The sequence below is a fragment of the Choristoneura fumiferana genome, chromosome 11, assembly GCF_025370935.1.
Source record: "Choristoneura fumiferana chromosome 11, NRCan_CFum_1, whole genome shotgun sequence".
Lineage (NCBI taxonomy): Eukaryota > Metazoa > Arthropoda > Insecta > Lepidoptera > Tortricidae > Choristoneura > Choristoneura fumiferana.
Genome location: NC_133482.1, coordinates 9,740,119 through 9,760,690, shown reverse-complemented (window position 1 = coordinate 9,760,690; position 20,572 = coordinate 9,740,119). Strand labels below are relative to the sequence as shown.

The 20,572-nt window shown below is 37.3% G+C and overlaps 5 protein-coding genes across 6 annotated transcripts; 3 read left to right on the top strand and 2 right to left on the bottom strand.

Annotated features, from left to right (window-relative positions):
• The first annotated feature begins 489 nt into the window (after positions 1-489).
• On the top strand, positions 490-12,472 carry LOC141432738 (single-strand selective monofunctional uracil DNA glycosylase-like). Its single transcript, XM_074094481.1, has 5 exons — positions 490-769; positions 859-978; positions 1,827-1,970; positions 2,039-2,194; positions 10,675-12,472. Exons 1-5 carry the CDS (start codon positions 497-499, stop codon positions 10,825-10,827), a joined length of 846 nt encoding a protein of 281 aa, XP_073950582.1. The 5' UTR covers positions 490-496; the 3' UTR covers positions 10,828-12,472.
• A 101-nt stretch (positions 12,473-12,573) lies between these two features.
• LOC141432737 (tRNA-specific adenosine deaminase 2) lies at positions 12,574-13,891 on the top strand. Its single transcript, XM_074094480.1, has one exon. It carries the CDS (start codon positions 13,072-13,074, stop codon positions 13,555-13,557), a length of 486 nt encoding a protein of 161 aa, XP_073950581.1. The 5' UTR covers positions 12,574-13,071; the 3' UTR covers positions 13,558-13,891.
• Positions 13,892-14,085: 194 nt separating this feature from the next.
• Hexim (Hexamethylene bisacetamide inducible) lies at positions 14,086-16,368 on the bottom strand. The gene has a single exon (XM_074094479.1). The coding sequence runs from the start codon at positions 15,965-15,967 to the stop codon at positions 14,957-14,959; it is 1,011 nt and encodes a 336-aa protein (XP_073950580.1). The 5' UTR covers positions 15,968-16,368; the 3' UTR covers positions 14,086-14,956.
• A 799-nt stretch (positions 16,369-17,167) lies between these two features.
• Positions 17,168-18,597, top strand: Trs33 (trafficking protein particle complex subunit Trs33). Its single transcript, XM_074094474.1, has 3 exons — positions 17,168-17,512; positions 17,610-17,873; positions 18,439-18,597. The coding sequence occupies exons 1-3, from the start codon at positions 17,423-17,425 to the stop codon at positions 18,562-18,564; spliced, it is 480 nt and encodes a 159-aa protein (XP_073950575.1). The 5' UTR covers positions 17,168-17,422; the 3' UTR covers positions 18,565-18,597.
• Positions 18,593-20,496, bottom strand: LOC141432734 (cytochrome c oxidase subunit 7A1, mitochondrial-like). 2 transcript variants are annotated; one of them, XM_074094477.1, is made up of 3 exons: positions 19,371-19,406; positions 18,912-19,010; positions 18,593-18,825 (listed from the first exon to the last, which is right to left on the bottom strand). In XM_074094477.1, exons 1-3 carry the CDS (start codon positions 19,389-19,391, stop codon positions 18,667-18,669), a joined length of 279 nt encoding a protein of 92 aa, XP_073950578.1. In that variant the 5' UTR covers positions 19,392-19,406; the 3' UTR covers positions 18,593-18,666. The 2 variants fall into 2 exon arrangements, with proteins under 2 accessions (XP_073950578.1, XP_073950576.1); XM_074094475.1 differs by lacking the exon at positions 19,371-19,406 and adding an exon at positions 20,347-20,496 and having other exon boundaries at positions 18,601-18,825.
• Positions 20,497-20,572: the final 76 nt, after the last annotated feature.

Here is a 20,572-nt window from a genome sequence, read left to right as displayed (position 1 = left end):
GCGGTCCCTCTGACACTTATACTGTTTAATACGAGAGCAAGAGGGACCGCACGACACGAACTTCGAGTTTCGAGTTTCATAGTAGCCCTGCAGGTGTCAAACCAAATCATGTCGGTTTTTTACGGCCGTAAAGGTTTACGATACTTGGATTTGGGCTTTTTGACAGCAGCAGGGCTACTATGAAACTTGAAACTCGAAGTTCGTGTCGTGCGGTCCCTCTGACACTTATGCTGTATAATACGAGAGCGAGAGGGATGGTACGATACGAACTTCAAGTTTCGTAGTAGCCCTGCAGCCGACAGCAATCTTGTTTTACAAAAAATTGTGTTTGTTATTTATTTGTTGGTTTTGTTTCGGTATAACAGTCATAATCATAACAGACCATCAACTTGTATGGTAACGAACAAAGAGTATATAATCACTACGAACGAATGTATGATGCTTAACGTTTAATTTAATTCATTATTTTTTTAAATCATAGCTTTCTTTAATTACTATGGAAAGTGAAGTGGTTTCGTCTTATTTCTCCCGTGAAAATGAAAATCAAAGGGCATCCAATGAGATAAGTGATGACTTCTTGCATCTTGTAGATGAATTAAACAACTCGTTGGAAAATATAAAACTTCCTAGGGCTATAGAATGCATTTACAACCCTACTTTATATGCTCGTCAAACTTTTGAAATATACATCAGAAAATATTGTAACACCAAAAAAGATATTATGTACTTTGGAATGAACCCTGGCCCTTGGGGTATGTCACAGACAGGAGTAAGTTAATATACCTAACAGGATCATTGCAGAATTTGTATTTAATTATCTCTTAAGAATTCAGTCTTTTCAGTTATTATTTCCTTCAGGTACCCTTTGGTGAAATAAAGTCTGTAAGGGACTGGCTGGGCATTGACGGGCCTGTTAATAAACCCCTTAATGAAATTAAAAACCGCCCAGTTCAAGGATTTCAGTGCACAAGAACAGAGGTGTGTGATTGAATTTTTATCTTTAATTTTAATGTTCAACCAGACAAATTTTAACATAAATTTATTAAGATTAATGTTAATAATCACTATTATAACATCAGTCAATTAATCTACATACTGCACCCGTGGTAAACAGTGAATAAAAAAGTTCTAGCTTGTTTGTTTGAATGTCGAAGGTAATCTCTAGAACTACTAAATTGACTTTAAAAATGCTTTTACTAATAGAAAGCAACACAATCCCTGTTAATGTTATGTTACCTTTTACCGTGGGAAAGTTAAGTTCAACAAAGTTGCTAGTAATAATGGCATGAGGGTAGGGTGCGGTGGGGCGACATTGAGCAAAGCCTGTACTTACTTACTAGGAAATAAGGTATTTGACTATTTTGTATATTGTTTTATAAATTAAAAGTACACAATGCCTGTTATCGAATAGAGAAACAATTATTAAGCTACAAATAACAAAGTTATAAAGGTTTGAAATTCAAGATTAGACAGAGAAAGACATACTGGCATGTGACGTCACACGCCAGTAGCGCCATACTTGCTGCATAGAGAAAAGCGTTTGAGAAAGAGACTGGTATAAAGATTTTTCAAAAAATCACTATAAATTCAATTTCAACCGATTTAAGTTTTCTATTCGCTAAATACTGTCTGTACATCATATTTTCATAATAATATTAAGATATGGCTAATACAGGAGTTGTCAAAGACCATATTACAAAAAGTTGGGGGCACAGTGGAAATCTCGCCCAGGGTGCTGGAAGTGCTAAAGCCGGCACTGGTTACTAGCAACAATACTAAAAGATCTTATAAAAAACAAAGTGAAATGTTATGAACCTTAATTACAGGTTAGTGGAAAAAGATTTTGGGGAGTGATTAAAGAAATTTGCGGGACACCAGATAACTTTTTCAAAACAAGTTTTGTTTACAATTATCTGCCCCAGCAGTGGATGAAAAATAGTGGCTGCAACCTAACCCCTGGTGATTTTAAAGTAGGTAAATAAAAAATGTTGTCTTTAGTTAAATTTATAAAACTGTTCAAATATTAATCATATGTTAGGTTTCAGAAATGCAGGGATTATTTAGTATTTGTGATGAAACTTTCATAAAAGTCCTTGAGCTTTATGAAGTAAAAATAATAGTAGCTATTGGGAAGTTCTGTGAAATAAGGGCACAAAAAGCAATAAAACAACATTGCACATCCAGGAATATTCAGGTAAATGCTATAGGCAGGTATAGTCGACCAAGTAAGTGTTTTATACAATTTTCCATGACAGGAAATAAAAATAAGGCTGATTGTTACAATAACTTATAAGTGCAATTAGTCAATGTTCTAATAGAAAAGATTTTCCTGCCAATAAAATCCGTATTGTGATCCAGAAGTCCTCTCCGGGTTGTAAGAGAGCGTTTATCGGATTTTTGATGAATATTTGCCTCAATAAGCCCATCTGTTGGCTGTTTGGCTAGTGACGTCATTTCCCTGTAACAAACAAGCACACAAGCGCAAGACTCCCACTCTTTTCCCTAATTCGACAGGGCTCGTAAGCATTCTCTCGTCATTGCGACTCACCAGGTAGGGCCTCAATAGGCCCGAGAGGACTTCTGGATCACAATACGGATTTTATTGGCAGGTAAAATCTTTTCATTGTGATCCTTTCGTCCTCTCCGGGTTGTGAGATGTGTTTGTTATCTCCTGGTGAATGGTATGAAAAATATTAAGACATTAGATGACCAAATTTATTTCTTCAAAATCAGTTTATAACAGAATAATCTAATCATCCCTAGTAACTTAATATATACTTATGCAGTTAAACAATTGGTTGAAACAGATTGGTTACAGACAAATCCTCATTTACAGTGCTATTTTTGTTAATGACCTCCCGCCTGTAAAAATTATGAAAAGTGTTTTCACTTCTCCAATTTCCCCTATTCAAAATCTCATCAATAGGAAAATTGTTGAGCCAATTCGTTGACGATACTGCTGATCTTGTACTACCTGCGGAGTTGTTGATACCTGCCTCGTTGAGAATAGACTTAATCCATGTACCAATGATAGTCCGTGTTGCTGCTTTAGGTTCACCCCGACAAGTCACAAACAATGAGGAAATAGACCGCCGTCGATCTGAAGAAAGCGTAAGCATTTGACGAATCCAGAAAACTGGGCTGATTCTTCGGTCAGGATGATCCAGAAGCTTCCATCCAGATTGACGATAGGATGCTGAATCAGTCTTTGATCCAAAGATTGGATAAAATACAATCTCTGTACCCTCATCAATCATATTCTCTGAACCTATATCTAGCAGCGTTAGATCATGAACCCTACGACCTGATGCGAGTAGCAATAAAGTAGCACATCTACGCGAAGCCTCGTATAAAGTGCAATTCTCCGAATAGTTTTCTCTTAGCCAGTTCACTACTTGGGAAGGATTCCATATCGGGGCTTTGTGGGTACGAGGTTTAAGGAGGGAAACCGCTTTTAGTACATGCTTAACCACTACATCATCGCTTAATCTCCTATTAAGAAAAGGTTCACAAAACGTAGATACGACCGATTTATGTAAAGCGATTGTATTATATGCTAATCCTTCCTTCGTACTTAAATTTGAAAGAAACCTAGCTAAATCTACTGGTTTTGGAGTATTAACTGAAATCTTATTTTCAGTACACCATTTTAACCACCTATTCCACGCTGGGCGATAAGATGCTAGCGTGGAATTACGCCAGCTTGATTTTAGCAAAGAACGTTCTTCCTCAGACCAAGCCGTTAGAAGGGACTCCCACCCCCAACTAGCCATGCTTCCAGCTCCAGATCCGCCACGTTCGGTGGAGGGTGACCTGTAGTCATGTCGATGAGGTGATGACGCAGGCCTGGGATTCTCATTGGATAACGGAGAGCTCGTGCGCGCAAGTCGCTTCTCCAAAAGGTCCGCTCCCACCTGGGGTTATTACTATGTATATCCCTCGTGACATATTCAGGTGCGCTAGGACTCGTGGCATTAGCGACGGTGGAGGAAATATCCAAGCCAGTCGATAAAACCATCGACGGCTGAACGCGTTGCAAAATTCTGCTTGGTGGTCTAGTGGATCCAGACTTACGTACCTTCGGACCACATGAGCTTGTCGCGAAGCGAATAGATCGATCTGAGGTATCCGAATTCGTGAAAGATTTTCTGGCATGCTTGGGGAGACAGATGCCACTGTGGCAGGCGTTTGCCCCTGGATAACCGATCTGCAACCGTGTTCAGCGTACCTGGTAGATGTTGAGTTACCAGCTTCAAATGAATGCCGTCTGCGAACAGTAGAATTTTTGCGAACTTCTTCTAGCAATTCCGTGGATCTGGTTCCACCCTCGTTCTTCAGATACGCTAGAGCTGTTCGATTGTCCGACTGAATGAGTAGTGTAGAGTTCCGTAACGCATACCTGCTCGCTCGAAGAGCTGCGTGAATGGCATGAAGTTCCTTTAGGTTCGAGTGCCACAACCTCTGTTCGCCCGTCCATGTCCCTGATAGGATCATGTCGTTCAGTTGTGCTCCCCAACCGTAGTTGGCTGCATCTGTCGTAAGAAAACTGGTGATTAGTTGCTGGTGAATGACTGAGCGCTTCCTGACATTCCTTAGCCACCATTTGACATCCTGAGCCACGGCTGCTGGCAACTGCCGGAGACAACAGGGACTTGACCGCTGAAGCTCCCGACTCAATATTTGGAGCCTGCGACAATGAAGCCGACCTAACGGCACCGCAAAGCTCGCGAAATTCAATCTCCCTAGAAGGGACTTTACCCATCTGAGAGAACGCACACCTTGTTGTAATAATCTCTTCACTTCTTGTATTATTTTTGTGACTTTTTGGTCTGGTAAATATTTTCTGTTTATTGTCGTATTCCAACAGACACCTAAAAATTCTAGTTCTCTTTGAGGAACGAGAACGGACTTTTTGAAGTTTATTCTCCAACCTAGGTACTGCAGGAAATTTATTACATAAGAAACCTGAGATTGTAAAACTACCCTGTCTTGATTGACAATTAAAAAATCGTCCAGGTAGACTATTAAGCGAATCCCTTTTTGTCGCAGCTTTTCTGCGACAAAATTGGTCAATGTGGCGAACAGTTTGGGGGCACAGGCCACCCCGAAGGGTAAAGAAGTCATTTGATAAATTTGACCTTGAAAAATCAACCTTAGAAAACGACGGTGTGATCTCTGGATGCTTACGTGAAAGTAAGCTTGATTCAAATCTATTTTTACTAGCCAATCGCCTAGCTGTAGGAAATTCGGAATCTCGAAGTGAGATATTAGGTTGAAACGGCCTACCCTCAAATAATCGTTTAAACTCCGAAGATTGAATACCGGACGACTGCCCCCGTCCCCTTTTTTTATCAAAAAAATTTTGGATAGGAAACTGGGTGATGGTAAAACGGGTTCTATCACGCCATCGGCTAACAACTTCCTCATTTCGGTGTTCATTTCTAACGACGGTTGGATTTCGAAAGTTTTCAACAGTTTTGGAGTAGGCCAAACAAGTGGTGGTTTTTTGTAAAATGGGAGACGCACACCTGTAATTATTTTTAATATTGTCGGAGTCGCTCCTATCTCTTCCCAGCGATGACGAAAATTTGTCAGACAACCGGCTCGGAACCTCTTCGAGTCAGAATTGCCGTGACCGTTTACTTTTGGCATTATAATTTGATTGTCTGGGCTGCCTACGCTTTGGTTCGTTTCTATCAAATCTGGAGTTTCCGGGCCGGCTGACATCGTATGCGGGGGAGCTAAAATTTTGTTTGTGAAAGTTAAATTTAAATGGATGAAAATAACTTTTGTTTGAACTTGTAAATTTGGAGCTCTTTTGATTTCTGTAAGTTTTCTGTTGCGGAAATACTTTTTGTAAACCACCTTCGTTTTTAACAAATTCTTTTAATTTCTCTGCATTAAAAAGATTTTCGTGAGATGGGGGTATCTTTCGAAATCCAGCTGCCGTCACTGGGTTAGTGACATTCTTAATAATCTCATTTCTACGATTTAAAATCACATCTGCGCGTTTGCCACACAGAATTTGCAAAATATCATTAGTTGTTTTGTTATATTTTTCGTCATCAATAAAGAATTCAGTCATTTTATCTTTTAAAGTTGCCGCTGAAACGTCATTACACTGAGAAGCCCATTTTAAAATATTTTGCAAACAGGTTTGTGTGCGGTCGCGATGGCAAAGGAAAGCATGAGCTAATGAAGCTAACGTCTTTTCGAAAGAAGCTAAATGTTTAGATTTGTCGTAATGACGCAATTCGTCATTTGTATCTAATTCTTTAAATCCTGGAACGGCTAAATAACTCTTTTGGATATCAAAGAAAGATATATCTGACCATTCGCGAGAATCAAAACGTTGCATGTTCTTGATTAGCTCAAACTTTGCATCATCAGTTTTGCCATAACCCTTATCTTTTAAAACCGTGTTAAAGTCTTTAAACACTACACTATCTATTGGGGCTTCATCGCTCGAAGAGTGATCACGATCAGAAATATTCTGTGCTTGAGAAGCATCTGTCTGCATTGATCGTTGAATAAAGTCAGTGATTGCATTCACCTGATACGAGAGTTGATCAAACCTCCTTTCGAAATCCTTACTCCGACGGTCCCGTCGCCGACGCAGTGCGCTGGTTCCACCGCTGCCGCGCTCGCTGCTGGAGCTAGACGAGCTGGAGCGCTCGCGCTGCCTCGACGCGCTCCGCTTTGACGATCGCCGGTGGCGAGAACGTGAAGACCGTTCTTGCCGGCGTGTCTTCTTTGGCGGCGGAGCTTCATCCTCTGCCGATGATGTCGATGACTTCCGTCTCTTTTTATCCTCTTGTGTTGGTACAGATGGGCCAGGCATGGCTGCAAAACCAAATTTAAACTAGTTCTGACCAAACTATTTTCCGTTAGTAAAATTTAAATTAAATAAGCATAATATAAATTTAATCACGCTAAGTGACCACTAATATATTATGAGGAAGTCCTTCATAAAAGTCCTTGAGCTTTATGAAGTAAAAATAATAGTAGCTATTGGGAAGTTCTGTGAAATAAGGGCACAAAAAGCAATAAAACAACATTGCACATCCAGGAATATTCAGGTAAATGCTATAGGCAGGTATAGTCGACCAAGTAAGTGTTTTATACAATTTTCCATGACAGGAAATAAAAATAAGGCTGATTGTTACAATAACTTATAAGTGCAATTAGTCAATGTTCTAATAGTCTAAGCTTCCGTTGCACGAAACTGAAACCCTCCCTCACAAGGTGGCAGATTAGAAATGTAATACAGTGATACTACTTAGGAACACTGTATTTTAGTTGGTTGCCATCGCATATCCTGGAAGAACTTATTTTTTTCGTCATCATACCGCTATTTTAATCGAAAATTACATCATAAGGTGGCAAATCGAAACGTTTACTAATCGAAAGAGACACATTGATAACAACCTGCATTAGTGGCCAGCCCAAACCCTGGCAGGTTTCAAGGTCATGTTTTATGAGCCCCAAAAATGGGGTCAATTACCTCATCAGGTGGCTCGAACCTGAACTTTTTCACGGGTATGCTCGATTTTAATGAAAATATGCAATTTGAAGTTAAATATTTCGTAAACAAATCACTGAATCGAAAAATCGTCTTAGGAAACCCCTAATGGTTTTAAAAGACACACTATAGGGTTGGATGAGAAAAAAAATTAGCCCCACTTTACGTCTATAGGAGGTACCCTATAATTTTTTTTTGAATTATTTTTTATTGTTCCATTTTGTCGGCATAATTTACATATATATATATATATATCCGTGGAATATTACAGCTTTCTAACATTGATAGTCCCTGAGCAAAGCCGCGACAGACAGACATGGCGAAACTATAAGGGTTCCGTTTTTACCATTTTGGCTCCGGAACCCTAAAAATGTTAAACGTACTGTTCTAGTGCGAATAGATAACTTTGAATCATCATCATCATCCCAGCCTATATACGTCCCACTGCTGGGCACAGGCCTCCTCTCAGAACAACTTTGAATAGTTATCATGAATTAAAATAGCTGCATGACGTTTCCCATATTTGAAACTAGCTTTTACCCGCAGCTTCGCTAGCGTGTACCAAAAACAGTTCAAAGAAGCAAGCAATTAAGCAAGCACGCGAGCAAACATGCAAGCAAGCATGCACGTAAGCATGCAAACAAACATCTAAGCAAGCTTGCAAGTGAGCATGTTCCATTTGCGTGAACCATTAACATTTTAAAGATTCAAGCAAGCATGTATTCACGCATGCAAGCATATTATGGGCATATACATAGGCAAACACATGCAAGCCAGAATGCAAACAAGCATGCACGCATGCAAGCATATAGGCAAACATGCATGCAAGCAAGCATATAGGCAAACATACATGCAAGCATAGGCATATAGGCTCCAGGACACGATGGCCTTAGTGTCGAGCACGTCTTCTACGGGAGTGATGAAGTGTGTCGTGTATTGGCAATGCTGTTCAACTTGTGCCTCATGTATGGTATCTTGCCAGATAAAATGATGAAGACTGTGGTGGTTCCAGTCGTCAAAAATCGTACAGGTGATCTATCAAGTCTGAACAACTATCGCCCGGTTTCACTTGGTAGTACTGTGGGAAAGATTTTAGAGGGGCTGCTGCGGCCCGTGCTTGCTGAGAGTTTGAAAATAGACGACGCGCAGTTTGGTTTCCGTCCCGGTCTTTCAACGGATTCCGCAATCCTTAGTCTTAAGTACCTATACTGTGGACTATTATGTTAATAGGGACACTACAGTATACGCTTGTTACCTCGATCTTAGTCGTGCTTTTGATTTAGTTAATTATAAGCTACTTTGGAGCAAACTGGAAAAGGTCGGGGCGAACAAAGATGTGGTAAATCTGTTGAGGTATTGGTACGGAGGCCAAACTAATAATGTTAGATGGGGTGACTCGATGTCTAATGATTGTAGATTAGACTGTGGAGTGCGCCGAGGTGGGTTGACGTCCCCGGACCTCTTCGGTCTTTATATGAACGATCTTATTGAGGAGCTGAGAAGCTCCCGTGTCGGCTGCCATATTGGCAAAGTGTGTGTTAACAATCTGAGTTACGCGGACGATATGGTCCTTCTCAGTCCCTCAATAAGTGGACTTACAAAACTTTTGGCAATTTGCGAAAAATATAGCAACGTACATGGTTTAATATATAATTTAAAAAAAAACAGAGATCTTGGTATTCAGGGCTGGAAGGGGTCCGGATAGGATCTTACCGGTATATTTGAAGGGGTTGCAAGTGCGGGTTGTAGAAAGCTTCAGATATCTGGGACATGTGTTAAATGACAGACGGACAGACGACGAAGACATAGGAAGGGAGCGCAGGGCCCTCGCGGTGCGGTGCAATATGCTCGCGCGTAGGTTCTCGCGCTGTTCGAACGCTGTAAAAGTGACTTTGTTCAAAGCATTTTGCCAATGCTTATACACTTGTCAGTTGTGGACAAAATACACTAAGCGTGCGATTAGCGCGCTGCGCGTGCAGTATAACGATGCTTTCCGCATACTGCTCAGGCTCCCGCGCTTTTGCAGCGCCAAGAGCATGTTTGCGGACGCGGAGAGTGCCAGACTTCTTTGCAATACTGCGTTCTAGATCTGCCTCCTTCCTAGATCGCCTGAGTGGTACCAAGAATGAGATTTTGAGGCTGGTGTATGACGATCTCAACGAGGGATTTAAAAGACACTGGGATATCGTGCATCGATCCAAAAATAGGAGCGTAACATGACAGGATGTGGATGTCGAGCTGGATCCTGTATATATCTATACAGGAATTTTATTTTTACTGTGTTCTTTTTATTTTATTGTAGTTTTACATTTATGATGTATTGGGTTATACCTGAAAAAAAAATATAAGTATATATATGCATGCAAGCATGCAAGCCAGAGTAGAAACAGGTCTGAGTTACAAGGGTGTTATCTCACTTGTGGTTCAAGCGTAGGCAAGGCATGAACACCTAAATACATAATTTACAGAAAAGAAAAACATTTGATGATGTCGAAAAGGAATTGACTCAGCATTATGCTGCAGTAAGTATATGCTACCTACTACAGCGCTGATTTTCAGCCAACACCATATCTTTGCACCTACTGTAATGTGTTGGTCCGGAATCAGCACAAATAAGTTTGTTTTGGAAAAGTGTACAATATATGGGTACTTAATAATAAATTTATAGATTTACGAAGAACAACAATAGCTTATAATCTGTGATTAAATATGTAGAAACCAAACGCAAGTCTGTTTAAAAGTCAAAATTAAGGTACTCGTGTTAGAGATTGAATAAGTAGCCTTCCCGCCTGCGATATGATGACGAATAAAATAAAAGTTCTTCCAGGATATGCCATAGCAACCAACTAAAATCCAGTGTTCCTAAGTAGTATCTATCACTGTATTACATTTTTGATCTGCCACCTTGTGAGGTACAGTTTCGTGCAATGGGAGCTTAGGCTATAAGCCAAACAAATCTAATTGAACTTGAGACATAAGGGTAGAAAAAGTATTCCTTGGTCAACTATACATCAAAGTGCTTATTAAATGATAACATGAGCTTTAGATTAATCAGTACATAATCTAAAGCTCTTCTACTAGCTTTAGCATTATGTATCAATATTTTTGTTTAAAGATAGATAACTTTATGACTATTTTTTATTTTATTTCAGGTTCTTTACATTCCACATCCAAGTCCTAGAGCTGTTAACAATAATAATTGGGAAACAAAAGCTGTAGAATGCATGAAAAATTTAAATCTCTTGCAATATTACCAGAATATTACAGATAGAGAACATAATCAAAAAAAAAGAAAAATTATATAACACTCTTAATCTCATATAAAAGAACTATGTACTTACAGTCAAGTGTAGAAAAATGAACTTATTCAAAGTTTCAAAAATATGTACCACAGACTCTTATTCCGACGCAATAAGGCTGTGGTAACATATTTTTAAGTGGTTCGAATAGATACTTATTTTTACACTTGACTGTACCTACCATATGTATAATTTTATTAACCATAAGGCTGATTTCTGATCTCATGTGTAAGTAAATGTCATTTTTTTATATAAGTAAATCTTGTTTTTAATGCTTTTAAGATAGTTCTTGTAGTACAGTCAACGTCATAAATAAGTGATCACTTATATGCCTACCTTGTCGCTTTCAGTCGGTACACAATTTCGTATACTTTTCACACATGACGTTAAAATTACAAAGTACAAAAGTGATCACTTATTTATGACGTTGACTGTACAACTAATAGTGACACTACAGTAGGGTTGTAACGGAACTTCGCCTGAATCCGTTACTGCGGAAGTTCCGCAAGAAATCGTATCTTCGCCTATGCCTCCGCCTCCGCAATTTTTTTGCGGAGTTATAACGGAGGTTTGTTTCTCATTTCACTATCTCGGCGCGCAGCGGGAACGCGGTCGGGGTGGGGGCGGGCGTATGACAAGACAAATAACACACGGCGTTTTTTTTTCAAGTGATTTTGTACAAAGTAATTGTTAATTTACGTCACATGCACGATGACACCGAAAACAAGTGAGATTTGGTAGTTTTTTTTAGAAATTTAGAGATTTTTGAGTTGAATAAAACATAAACTACTATTTTTTCCACATCCACTCTCAACTCCGCATCCGCTTCCGTTAACCTCCGCATCCGCGGAGGCGAAACTCGTCGCCTCCGCCTCCGCTAAGAAGGCCTCCGTTACAACCCTACACTACAGCTATAGTTTGTAAGTATGAATAAATGTCAAATGTAAAAAATAATATGATTATCTTAGCATAATGCGAATAGTGCTGCTCTCTGATTTTGGTTTTCGACATTAATGCAAAGAATCGGTAAAGCATAATATTTTATTGAAACAAAAATAAAATTAAAGCATTTAATATTCTACTTTCCATAAGCATTGAGCTTTTAGGCAGAACTTGCTTAGAATCAAATTAAATTTAAACATCAACATGTAACTAAAAGAAATCCAAATAACTCATAAACGGTGGCATTTTCATTAGACCCATTTTACCATTTTTAGGGTTCCGTACCCGAAAGGTCGGTTGAAGATGTCCACTTCAAAGGGCATAGCCGGGTAAGCATGGCGAAACTGCCCTTTGCGAAAAAATAAATAACCCAGTAAAAGGTAATTATTTTTTTCGCTAAGGGCAGTTTCGCCATGTTTACTCGGCTATAGGTACCCCTTTGAAGTGGATATCTTCAACCGATTGAGCTGAAATTTTACACGCATGTATAAATTCGATGACCATGCAATATTATTATTATAACATGGAGTTGATCTGATGATAAAGCCAGCGGGTGACCATAGGAACTATGATAAACGACACGACTGCATCGAGTTTGGACTCGTTTGTTTCGTATTGACAAGTACCTAAGTACTTTGGTAACCAGGGGTATAAAGTAGTCAGCAAAAAATACTTATATCATAAGAATTTTAAGAAAAACTTACTGAACGGTTTACGGAATCTTTCATGTACGAGTCCGACTCGCACTTGACCATTTTTTTAGAATGTCTTAAGTGCCCTACGTATGACATAGGTACTTACAGAAACTTTTCGGTGATTATCGGTTGTGGCACATCAGAGAATCTAAATCTCGATTTAATGTTAAGCTGTGTTATTTCAGTAGTGTCAAAATGTAAATATTATTTGAGTGATAATAAATGACTCGAACCGGATGGAAATGTTATTATCTTTAGTCAAGGGTTCCCAAACTTTTTCAGTTTTTAATAATTTGCCATATCAGGCTCGCTGCTGCACTTATGTACGTACAGTATAGACTTCGTTCCTTTTGCCTATTTCAAAACGAATGATATTAAAAGCTCAAGAGCTGTCAACGTCAAGCTATTTAAAAAATAATATTGCGACTATATTATAATTTGGGTTTTATGATGTGATTAAAAAAACGTGATATTCACGACGATATGTTTCATTTGGAATTTTACTGTTAACATTTGGAGTAAATCAACTGATGATTTATTACGAAAAACAAACAAATTAAACAAATGCGTACGCGATAAATAACCCGTAAAAATTTAGGTCACAAGCTATAACATGACAAATTTTATGGAAAAAGCACTTGAGCTAGCAAAAGAAGCCCTGATCGCCCAAGAAGTGCCAGTTGGCTGCGTTTTCACTGACGGAGAGAGAATCATCGCCGAATCTAGAAACAGCGTCAATGTTACTCGAAATCCGACGAGACACGCAGAAATTAACTGCATTGACGCAGTTGTCTGCTATTGCAAAACAAATAATATAGATTTCAGAGGCTATTTTCCAAAAATAATAGTTTATGTTACTGTTGAGCCTTGTATAATGTGTGCAGCTGCACTCAGTGAATTAAATGTGAGGGAAGTTGTCTATGGGTGTGCCAATGATAGGTTTGGAGGCAAAACAGTGTTAGATGTAAGCAATATCTGTACATACAGTTATTTATTGACAGGAAATGTATTAGCAGATGAGGCAATGGTGTTGTTAAAACAATTTTACAAGGGGACTAATCCAAACGCTCCAGAGTGTAAAGTAAAGAAGAAAAATTAAATTATTGTTTCCATTAAATAAAGTAATGGCAGTATTTTTTATACAATTAACTCACTTCAATCTAGTTCGTAAGCTTGAACTGGGTACTAAAGCTCATTTTTGTAGTTATATAATGGGAAATTGATAATGTTCTTGTTTCAGACAAAAGCTGTTAAATTATTTGACTTATGGTCTTCCATAACGTTTTATACATGTGTACAGTAAATGTTGCAATATGTTATTTCAACACATAGTGTAAGATCAAAAAACCAACTGCTAACATGTGTCTTGCTATCCCCTGTACGTACATCATACTATCACATGTAGAAGTATGATTAAACATTTGTAAAGTACCTATTTATTGTTTATTTGTTACTTATCAGTCCATCGCCACAAATGCAGTTATTGAATCAAATGTATTATAATACATAGGTATTGTGAATTATTTTGCAGTATTCATTATGAAATGCATATGAAACGGAAAAACCTGTTTGATCCTTCCTGGTAAACATTCATGAATGGTCAATTTACCTATTAATAAAAACCAACTTTCTTTATTAAAGTTATTTTATTTTTATAAACTTAATGAAACTAAAAAAAAAAACAAAGTTTACCTCAAGAGAAAGGAAGGTGTGACTGTCATACCTACATGCAATAAATGTTTTTTTTAAACATTCATAGCCAACGAGATCAGCATAAAGATTTTAAATCTTTATTCCTCTATTTCTACATTCTTTCACATGCTAGTTCCCTCTTTAGGGCAGGTACAAACTTTCTTCATATACTTAAATTTCTTAGGCTTCCCTTCTCTTGGTTTTACTGCAGCATAAAAAAGCATTTTCTGCTTAAGCATAAAATACATTATTGGTTTATTTCATAGTTTATCTACTCCATTTTACTGACTGCATGCAATTTGTCAGGAATATAAACAGAATAAAAAACGGGATACCTGTATTAAAATTAATATAACCAAGTTATGCATAAAATATACCTTACTAAGAATGGCTAATAAATTACAACTCTTCCTATATTATAATTCCTTAAAATTAACAATTCACTGTACCAACATAAAAGTGAGCCCTGTTGGAAATATCACTTGCATCTCATACTTTTTGACTGACAAAATATCCACATCATAACGGATATCACAGATTTGCTTTAGCCTAAACACAAGACCTCACAATTACATTCTTACAGTGTAAATATTAACACTTTATAGAACACCCACCCTAAATAGATTGTCACCTTGGCAAGTTAATAAATGCATATACATATATTAAATAATAATACATAAACTCTGCTCCTCATAAGAGCTAAATCAGGTATAAACAGGAAATGTAAAATAAAATCTTGAATGACATTAAAATTATTTACAGACTTAGATTTTAAACTAATTTATTGGTTGGTATAACACAAGTATTCATGGATCTTCATCAATCTCACTGTCATGTGGGTTGTGAAAGCCATTCACAAGAGGCTGCAGTGGATTGACTGTTCCATTTACCCCATTCGCTACGTCATGATTCTCTAATGTTCCATTGCCATTGACTGCTGTTGGTTCATCAACTGGACTTGAACTCCGACTGGAGCTGCTATCACTTGCTGAGGTGGAGCTGTCACTCTCGGAGTCCTCACTAGAAGAGCTCTGCCTCTGTCGCAAAAGCTCATTATCGAGACGAAGCTTTTCATTAGTAGCTTGAAGTTCACATATTTGCTCTTCCTGTTCCCTTAGGCGTTGTAAGACATCAATAGTAGGTTCATCAGTTACATTTGATTCCATGGATGTCCCCGAAGTGTCTTTTTCAGTAATCATACTGTCTTTGTCATTGATTGAGTTGTCTTGGTCTGCTGTTGCTTTATCCTCGTCCATACATTTAGGTTTTGAGCGATCATTCCTTTTAATAAGGTTATCATATTTAGCTTCAAGCAAAAGATATTCTTCAATGAGTTCACTCTTTGACATGTTTGATAAGCGCTCACTTTGTGCATCTTCATAGACACTCGAAAATTCTTTAGTCAAATACTCTTCTTCATCTTCAGGTAACGAGAAAAAATAATTGTCTTCAGAATCAACGCTGAAGCTGGAGTCTCGAGTGCGTGCAGAGGGAGTTTGAAAATTTTGAAAGTTGTTCTCTGGTTCTGGTTTATGGATTTCCATCAGGAACTGGTTGTTATTAAAAGGCGCATGAGTTTTCGCTAAAACCATTTTCCGGAAACGATAGTTCCTTTTGGATGAATCATATTTTCTTCTTTGTTGCCAAGGCATTTTCAAGAAAGGTTTCATGATTTTCCGTTTACTCTTCCCGCGCCGCCTTTTCTTCTTAGCTCCTTCAAGATTTTGGTTTGCCACATCCAATGTAGATGGCGCTTCTGGGGCGATGGGTCGCGTCGAATCGCCATCTTTAATTTCCGAAATGATATTTACATCCATCACAACTTATATTTCACTTTAAATGTATGATTTTCACAATTCAATCAGCAGTTCCGTATTCACAATAATGTTCACAAATTACATTCAGACTCTTAATGTACTCTGCAAACTACGTAACGCTTGTCTTTGCGGAGACCTGCACACGGATATTGCAATTTCGCCATCTTTATATATTTGTTTTGTACTTGTACGTTGTATGTAACTTATACGTACCTATACAGTCAACGCCAAGTATACAACCTATTATGTCAGTGTTGTACGACTTTACTTATCTTTTAGGTTTTAAAATGCTGATAATAAGGGCGATATTGTGCGGAATCGTTATTGTATTATTTTAATAGAGATAAGTTGCCTATGGTACATAAAACGAGACCTTCACTTCATTTTATGTTGTCCGTAAAAAAGAAGCTTCGTTTTGCTATTTCGTGATAGATAGATGTGACAAAAAAATGACTCAATATTATTATAAAAGAGAAAAGTTAATTGTCTGTACATAAAAATTGGCGTGAAGTAGATAAACTAATAATTTGAAAAATAATTTTAAGTGAATTTAAAAAAATCATTGATTTCAAAAACAGAAGTAAAAGGCCATATGACTGTATTGCTGGTCTTGTATATTATGATTATGCGTGGCATATCAATATTTATTTTTAAGTAAACGTTTCTATTTTTCTTCACAATGCTTTTTGAACTACGCAATAAGATTTTAAAATCAATGCCTTAAAGTTAAAGAGACGACATAACATCGGCCTTATTATAAAACGGCTCTATAGACTAAAGTTCTTTAGCCGATCCCAAAAGGGGATAAAAAAAAAATTGTGGTAGGTACGGTACGGTGGGGTGCAGTGATGTGACTCGAGTGAATTTTTTACTCGTAATTCGAGAGAAAAAAAATAACACGAGTTCGTTTGAAATCGATTTATCGAGTTAACTCGGCGTGCTTAATCAGTCGTAAGAAGTCATTATGTTTTTCTTTGTTGATTAATGACATAAATAAGGTAAATAATATTTTGTATTTTATTTATATTTTATATTACCAAATATTACTAATTTAATAAAGGTACTTAAAAATGCTTAATCTTAACTAGTCGAAACTCGGCTTGAGTGATAAATTACTCGAGCTGTAAGGAGTGTAAGTAGTTTACTCGAGTGACTCGAGTCACAAAATCCGACTAGAGTCGCATCACTATGTATAGGTGGGAGGTACCGTACCGTAGCGTAAAATAGCTTTCAGCTGTCAGTGTCATACTAATAAATAATGTAGTATATTATTTGGTTTTAATTTAATCGTGAAATCTGGTGAATATTAGAACCTAATTATTAAATTACTACGAGGCAATTTGCTATTAGAATATGATTTTTAATTAGTATTACAAAAAGAGAATCATAATAGCATTGTACTGTTTCACTTGGCCCAGCAAGCTAATTTAAAGATTTTATTCCTAACGTTAAACGATGGCCGATGATATTGTATTCGAGTTACTTCATTCAGAAATAATAAATTACGCTATAGAGCAGCAGTCCAAGGATAGTAAGGAAAATAAGGTATTATTCAATATTATATTGACTCGAATATCCAGCTAGTTAGTTAGAAAAGATAAAGATTGTTGTTAAAACCAATGATATTATTTTATTTTACTAGGAACCCGATTTGTCTATTGTGGAGTATATAGGATTTGCAGCTGGTTATAAAGTAATGGAGAGATTGACCAGGGAATGGTCAAGATTCAAGGACGAATTAGACACCATGAAGTTTGTATGTACAGATTTCTGGACCTGTATTTACAAGAAGCAGATCGATAATTTGCGGACAAACCATCAAGGGGTGTATGTGCTTCAAGATAATGCTTTCCGGTTTCTCACTAACTTCTCTAATGGACAACAGTACTTGGAATATGCTCCTCGGGTAATTTTTTCCTATTTTCAGTACCACAAAATTGCCAGTATTAAATAATTTATTGAATCAGGCGTTACTTTGCGGAGGTCCATATCAATGAACTAAATTAATTTCCTTGCTCACCCACGACCTTACAAGGACCTTGTAAGGTCGCGGGTGAGCAAGGAAATTATTTTAGTTCATTGCCAGTATTAAATAAATAAGTAAAAATAAAAATGGGCTTTATTCACTGAGGTATTCACATAATTAAAAAAAAAGTAATTGACACCAGCGACATTCACATCAAAATTTACAGTATACTAATAAAAATGGCCACTCAAAATGCTATGCTCATAACCATCAAGGGATAAAATGCAAATGAATTTGATTATTAAATTTTAATCCTAATACAATAGTATGCAGTACATTAGAGGAGCTTATTTGACTGGCATTACTACAGTTTTCCCTTACCATTGGTTTCAATACATGTTTTTATCCTGTTATTCAAGTTTGCCTCAGCCTTGTACCCATTTTCTTTCATATTTATGAGCAATGCAGATATATTTAGTTAAAAATATTATGTCTCTCATTACAGTATGTCGCATACACATGTGGGCTGATAAGAGGAGGTCTGGCCAACTTGTCAATCAACAGTATTGTCACAGCAGAGGTGCAGACCATGCCATCTTGTAAATTCCATATACATGTGCAAAGATCATAAACTAAGCAGATTAAATAAAATATTTATTGTTAATTATTTTTTTATTTTATCAAAATATTTAAAAAATTATATTTATATGGTATTTCAGAAGACTCAGTGCTTTCAACAAGTTTTTTTAGTTTTCCAGGATTCTGGCTTAGCATTGTCATAAACAGTCAGGCAAACCATTGCAAAGCCAAGAAAGCATCCTACTATGGTGCTAGTATAAAGAATTCTGTCACAGATACCACGCTTAAGCCAAATTGGTTTGCCATCATCAGCCTGAAAATATAAAGTTAGGTTTTTGGGTGTAACCAATTTAATAGATATGCAGGATGCCTATGGATTTGAAAAAGTGGTCTACATACTTGAAACTCTGCTTGAAGCCTTTTCATTTTTTCAAGAGTCCTGGCACCTCTCTGTACTGGTGTTGTTGATATCTCTCGTATCATTGACATTGAAACATACTGAAAAAAAAAAAAAAAACTTATCTTATCCAAGGAAACTAAGCTCTTCTTTGTCTAGGTACCTATACCCCGGGTAGCGGGGATTATTGTCGTTATAGATTCATAGTGACGCAATGCGTAAGTTTGTGAAGTCGTTTTCGTTTTCCTGTAGTCTGGACTGGATAAGAGTACAGTCGAGTTCGTAAACTTGTGAGCAAAAATTTGATCAAAAATATCTAAACACGCTTCCACGCCGTTAACAAAAAGAGTCGTGTTCACATATTTTTGATCAAATTTTGAGCTCGACTGTACCCTCTTAGCATAGCTACTAATCTAAAATATTCTTAATAAGTAAGTAGCCAGCACCTATTATAATTATACCCATAGGATGATTGAAGCCATTGAATAATGGTGAGTACACACCGGCCCAACGAAGGATATTCAACGTTGGCTTGGTTGCGTTGCGTTGGTTCAAAATACAGTGGTCAAGCAAACGATCGTTGGAACCTGGCCTTATACCACGAAGTGCAAAACTCGAACTTCGTATCTTGCCGTCCCGTTGATGCTTGTCATTTAACACGCGAGTGAAAGAGACGGTGCGTGCGATACGAACTTCGATTTGCGAGTTTCGTAGTAGCCCTTCTGATTCCGGCTTGCATTCCCAGTTTAAAAATGGACGACAACGATATGATTATAACTGATAGTTTTATATACTGCAATGAGCTCTCCATATTTAAGTGACGTAAACGGCGTGAAATATAGATGAGGTACACAAGAGGCAGAAATCAGAAGTCTGTAGGCTACCTATACTCCATTTATTTTAACATTTGAAACTTAACGGTAAAATTTGGACACTTTTTTAAATTAAACAAGGAAACTACCTATTTAAAATTGTGTTAACTTCTATGATAAAAACATAACAAATACAGCTAATAAATGTACATGTACGTATTTTTAGTACCTTTGTGTTCGAAATACCGAGAAAAGTGTGTTACAATTTGACCGTTAATTCAAACCTTACATTAAACGGGGTATACACTCTTTCGCTTCAACTTGAGCGTTCGTTCGTTGGCCTTCGGCTAGCGTCCACACTGAGTTCGATGTTGTAATGGTACAAATCCTTTGATGTTACCGCCATGCTACGGATCGCCGGCACATGCCAACGATCGATCGTTGGCGTTCGCTAAGCCGTCCAGACAGAACCAACGAAATTCGTTGGCTTTCGTTGGGCCGGTGTGTACACCCACCATAACGCAACTACTCAACGGAGCAATTATAATTACTAAATATTATTATTATAAACTAGCCCGGTATGCTGTATTTTTAGTAAATATAACAATATTTAATATATACTTACCCGAGGAATAATCGGTAAAAATAATTTATTCATAATATTCATGATGGGTAATCAATAATTTAAATCAATTTTAGCAGATGTTAGGTTCGGTATTATTTTTAATTTAAAAAGTGTCTGCGGGACGACACATTTATTTCAATCAAATTTTTTATTTTCTATAAAATGTAAAATAATTATTTCATGCCAGTATTTAAAGTTAATCAATCAACATTCGATTGTGATTCGA

Excerpts from the sequence above, each read along its gene's own strand:
- LOC141432737 (XM_074094480.1), top strand. The coding sequence starts at position 13,072 with ATGACAAATTTTATGGAAAAAGCACTTGAGCTAGCAAAAGAAGCCCTG.
- Hexim (XM_074094479.1), bottom strand. The coding sequence starts at position 15,967 with ATGGATGTAAATATCATTTCGGAAATTAAAGATGGCGATTCGACGCGA.
- LOC141432738 (XM_074094481.1), top strand. The coding sequence starts at position 497 with ATGGAAAGTGAAGTGGTTTCGTCTTATTTCTCCCGTGAAAATGAAAAT. Across the intron at positions 770-858 it reads GGGGTATGTCACAGACAGGA|GTACCCTTTGGTGAAATAAA; the intron begins GTAAGTTAATAT and ends TATTTCCTTCAG. Across the intron at positions 2,195-10,674 it reads GCACATCCAGGAATATTCAG|GTTCTTTACATTCCACATCC; the intron begins GTAAATGCTATA and ends ATTTTATTTCAG.
- Trs33 (XM_074094474.1), top strand. The coding sequence starts at position 17,423 with ATGGCCGATGATATTGTATTCGAGTTACTTCATTCAGAAATAATAAAT. Across the intron at positions 17,513-17,609 it reads AGGATAGTAAGGAAAATAAG|GAACCCGATTTGTCTATTGT; the intron begins GTATTATTCAAT and ends TTATTTTACTAG. Across the intron at positions 17,874-18,438 it reads ACTTGGAATATGCTCCTCGG|TATGTCGCATACACATGTGG; the intron begins GTAATTTTTTCC and ends CTCTCATTACAG.
- LOC141432734 (XM_074094475.1), bottom strand. The coding sequence starts at position 20,388 with ATGAATATTATGAATAAATTATTTTTACCGATTATTCCTCGG. Across the intron at positions 19,011-20,346 it reads TTTTACCGATTATTCCTCGG|TATGTTTCAATGTCAATGAT; the intron begins GTAAGTATATAT and ends TTTTTTTTTCAG. Across the intron at positions 18,826-18,911 it reads GGCTTCAAGCAGAGTTTCAA|GCTGATGATGGCAAACCAAT; the intron begins GTATGTAGACCA and ends TTATATTTTCAG.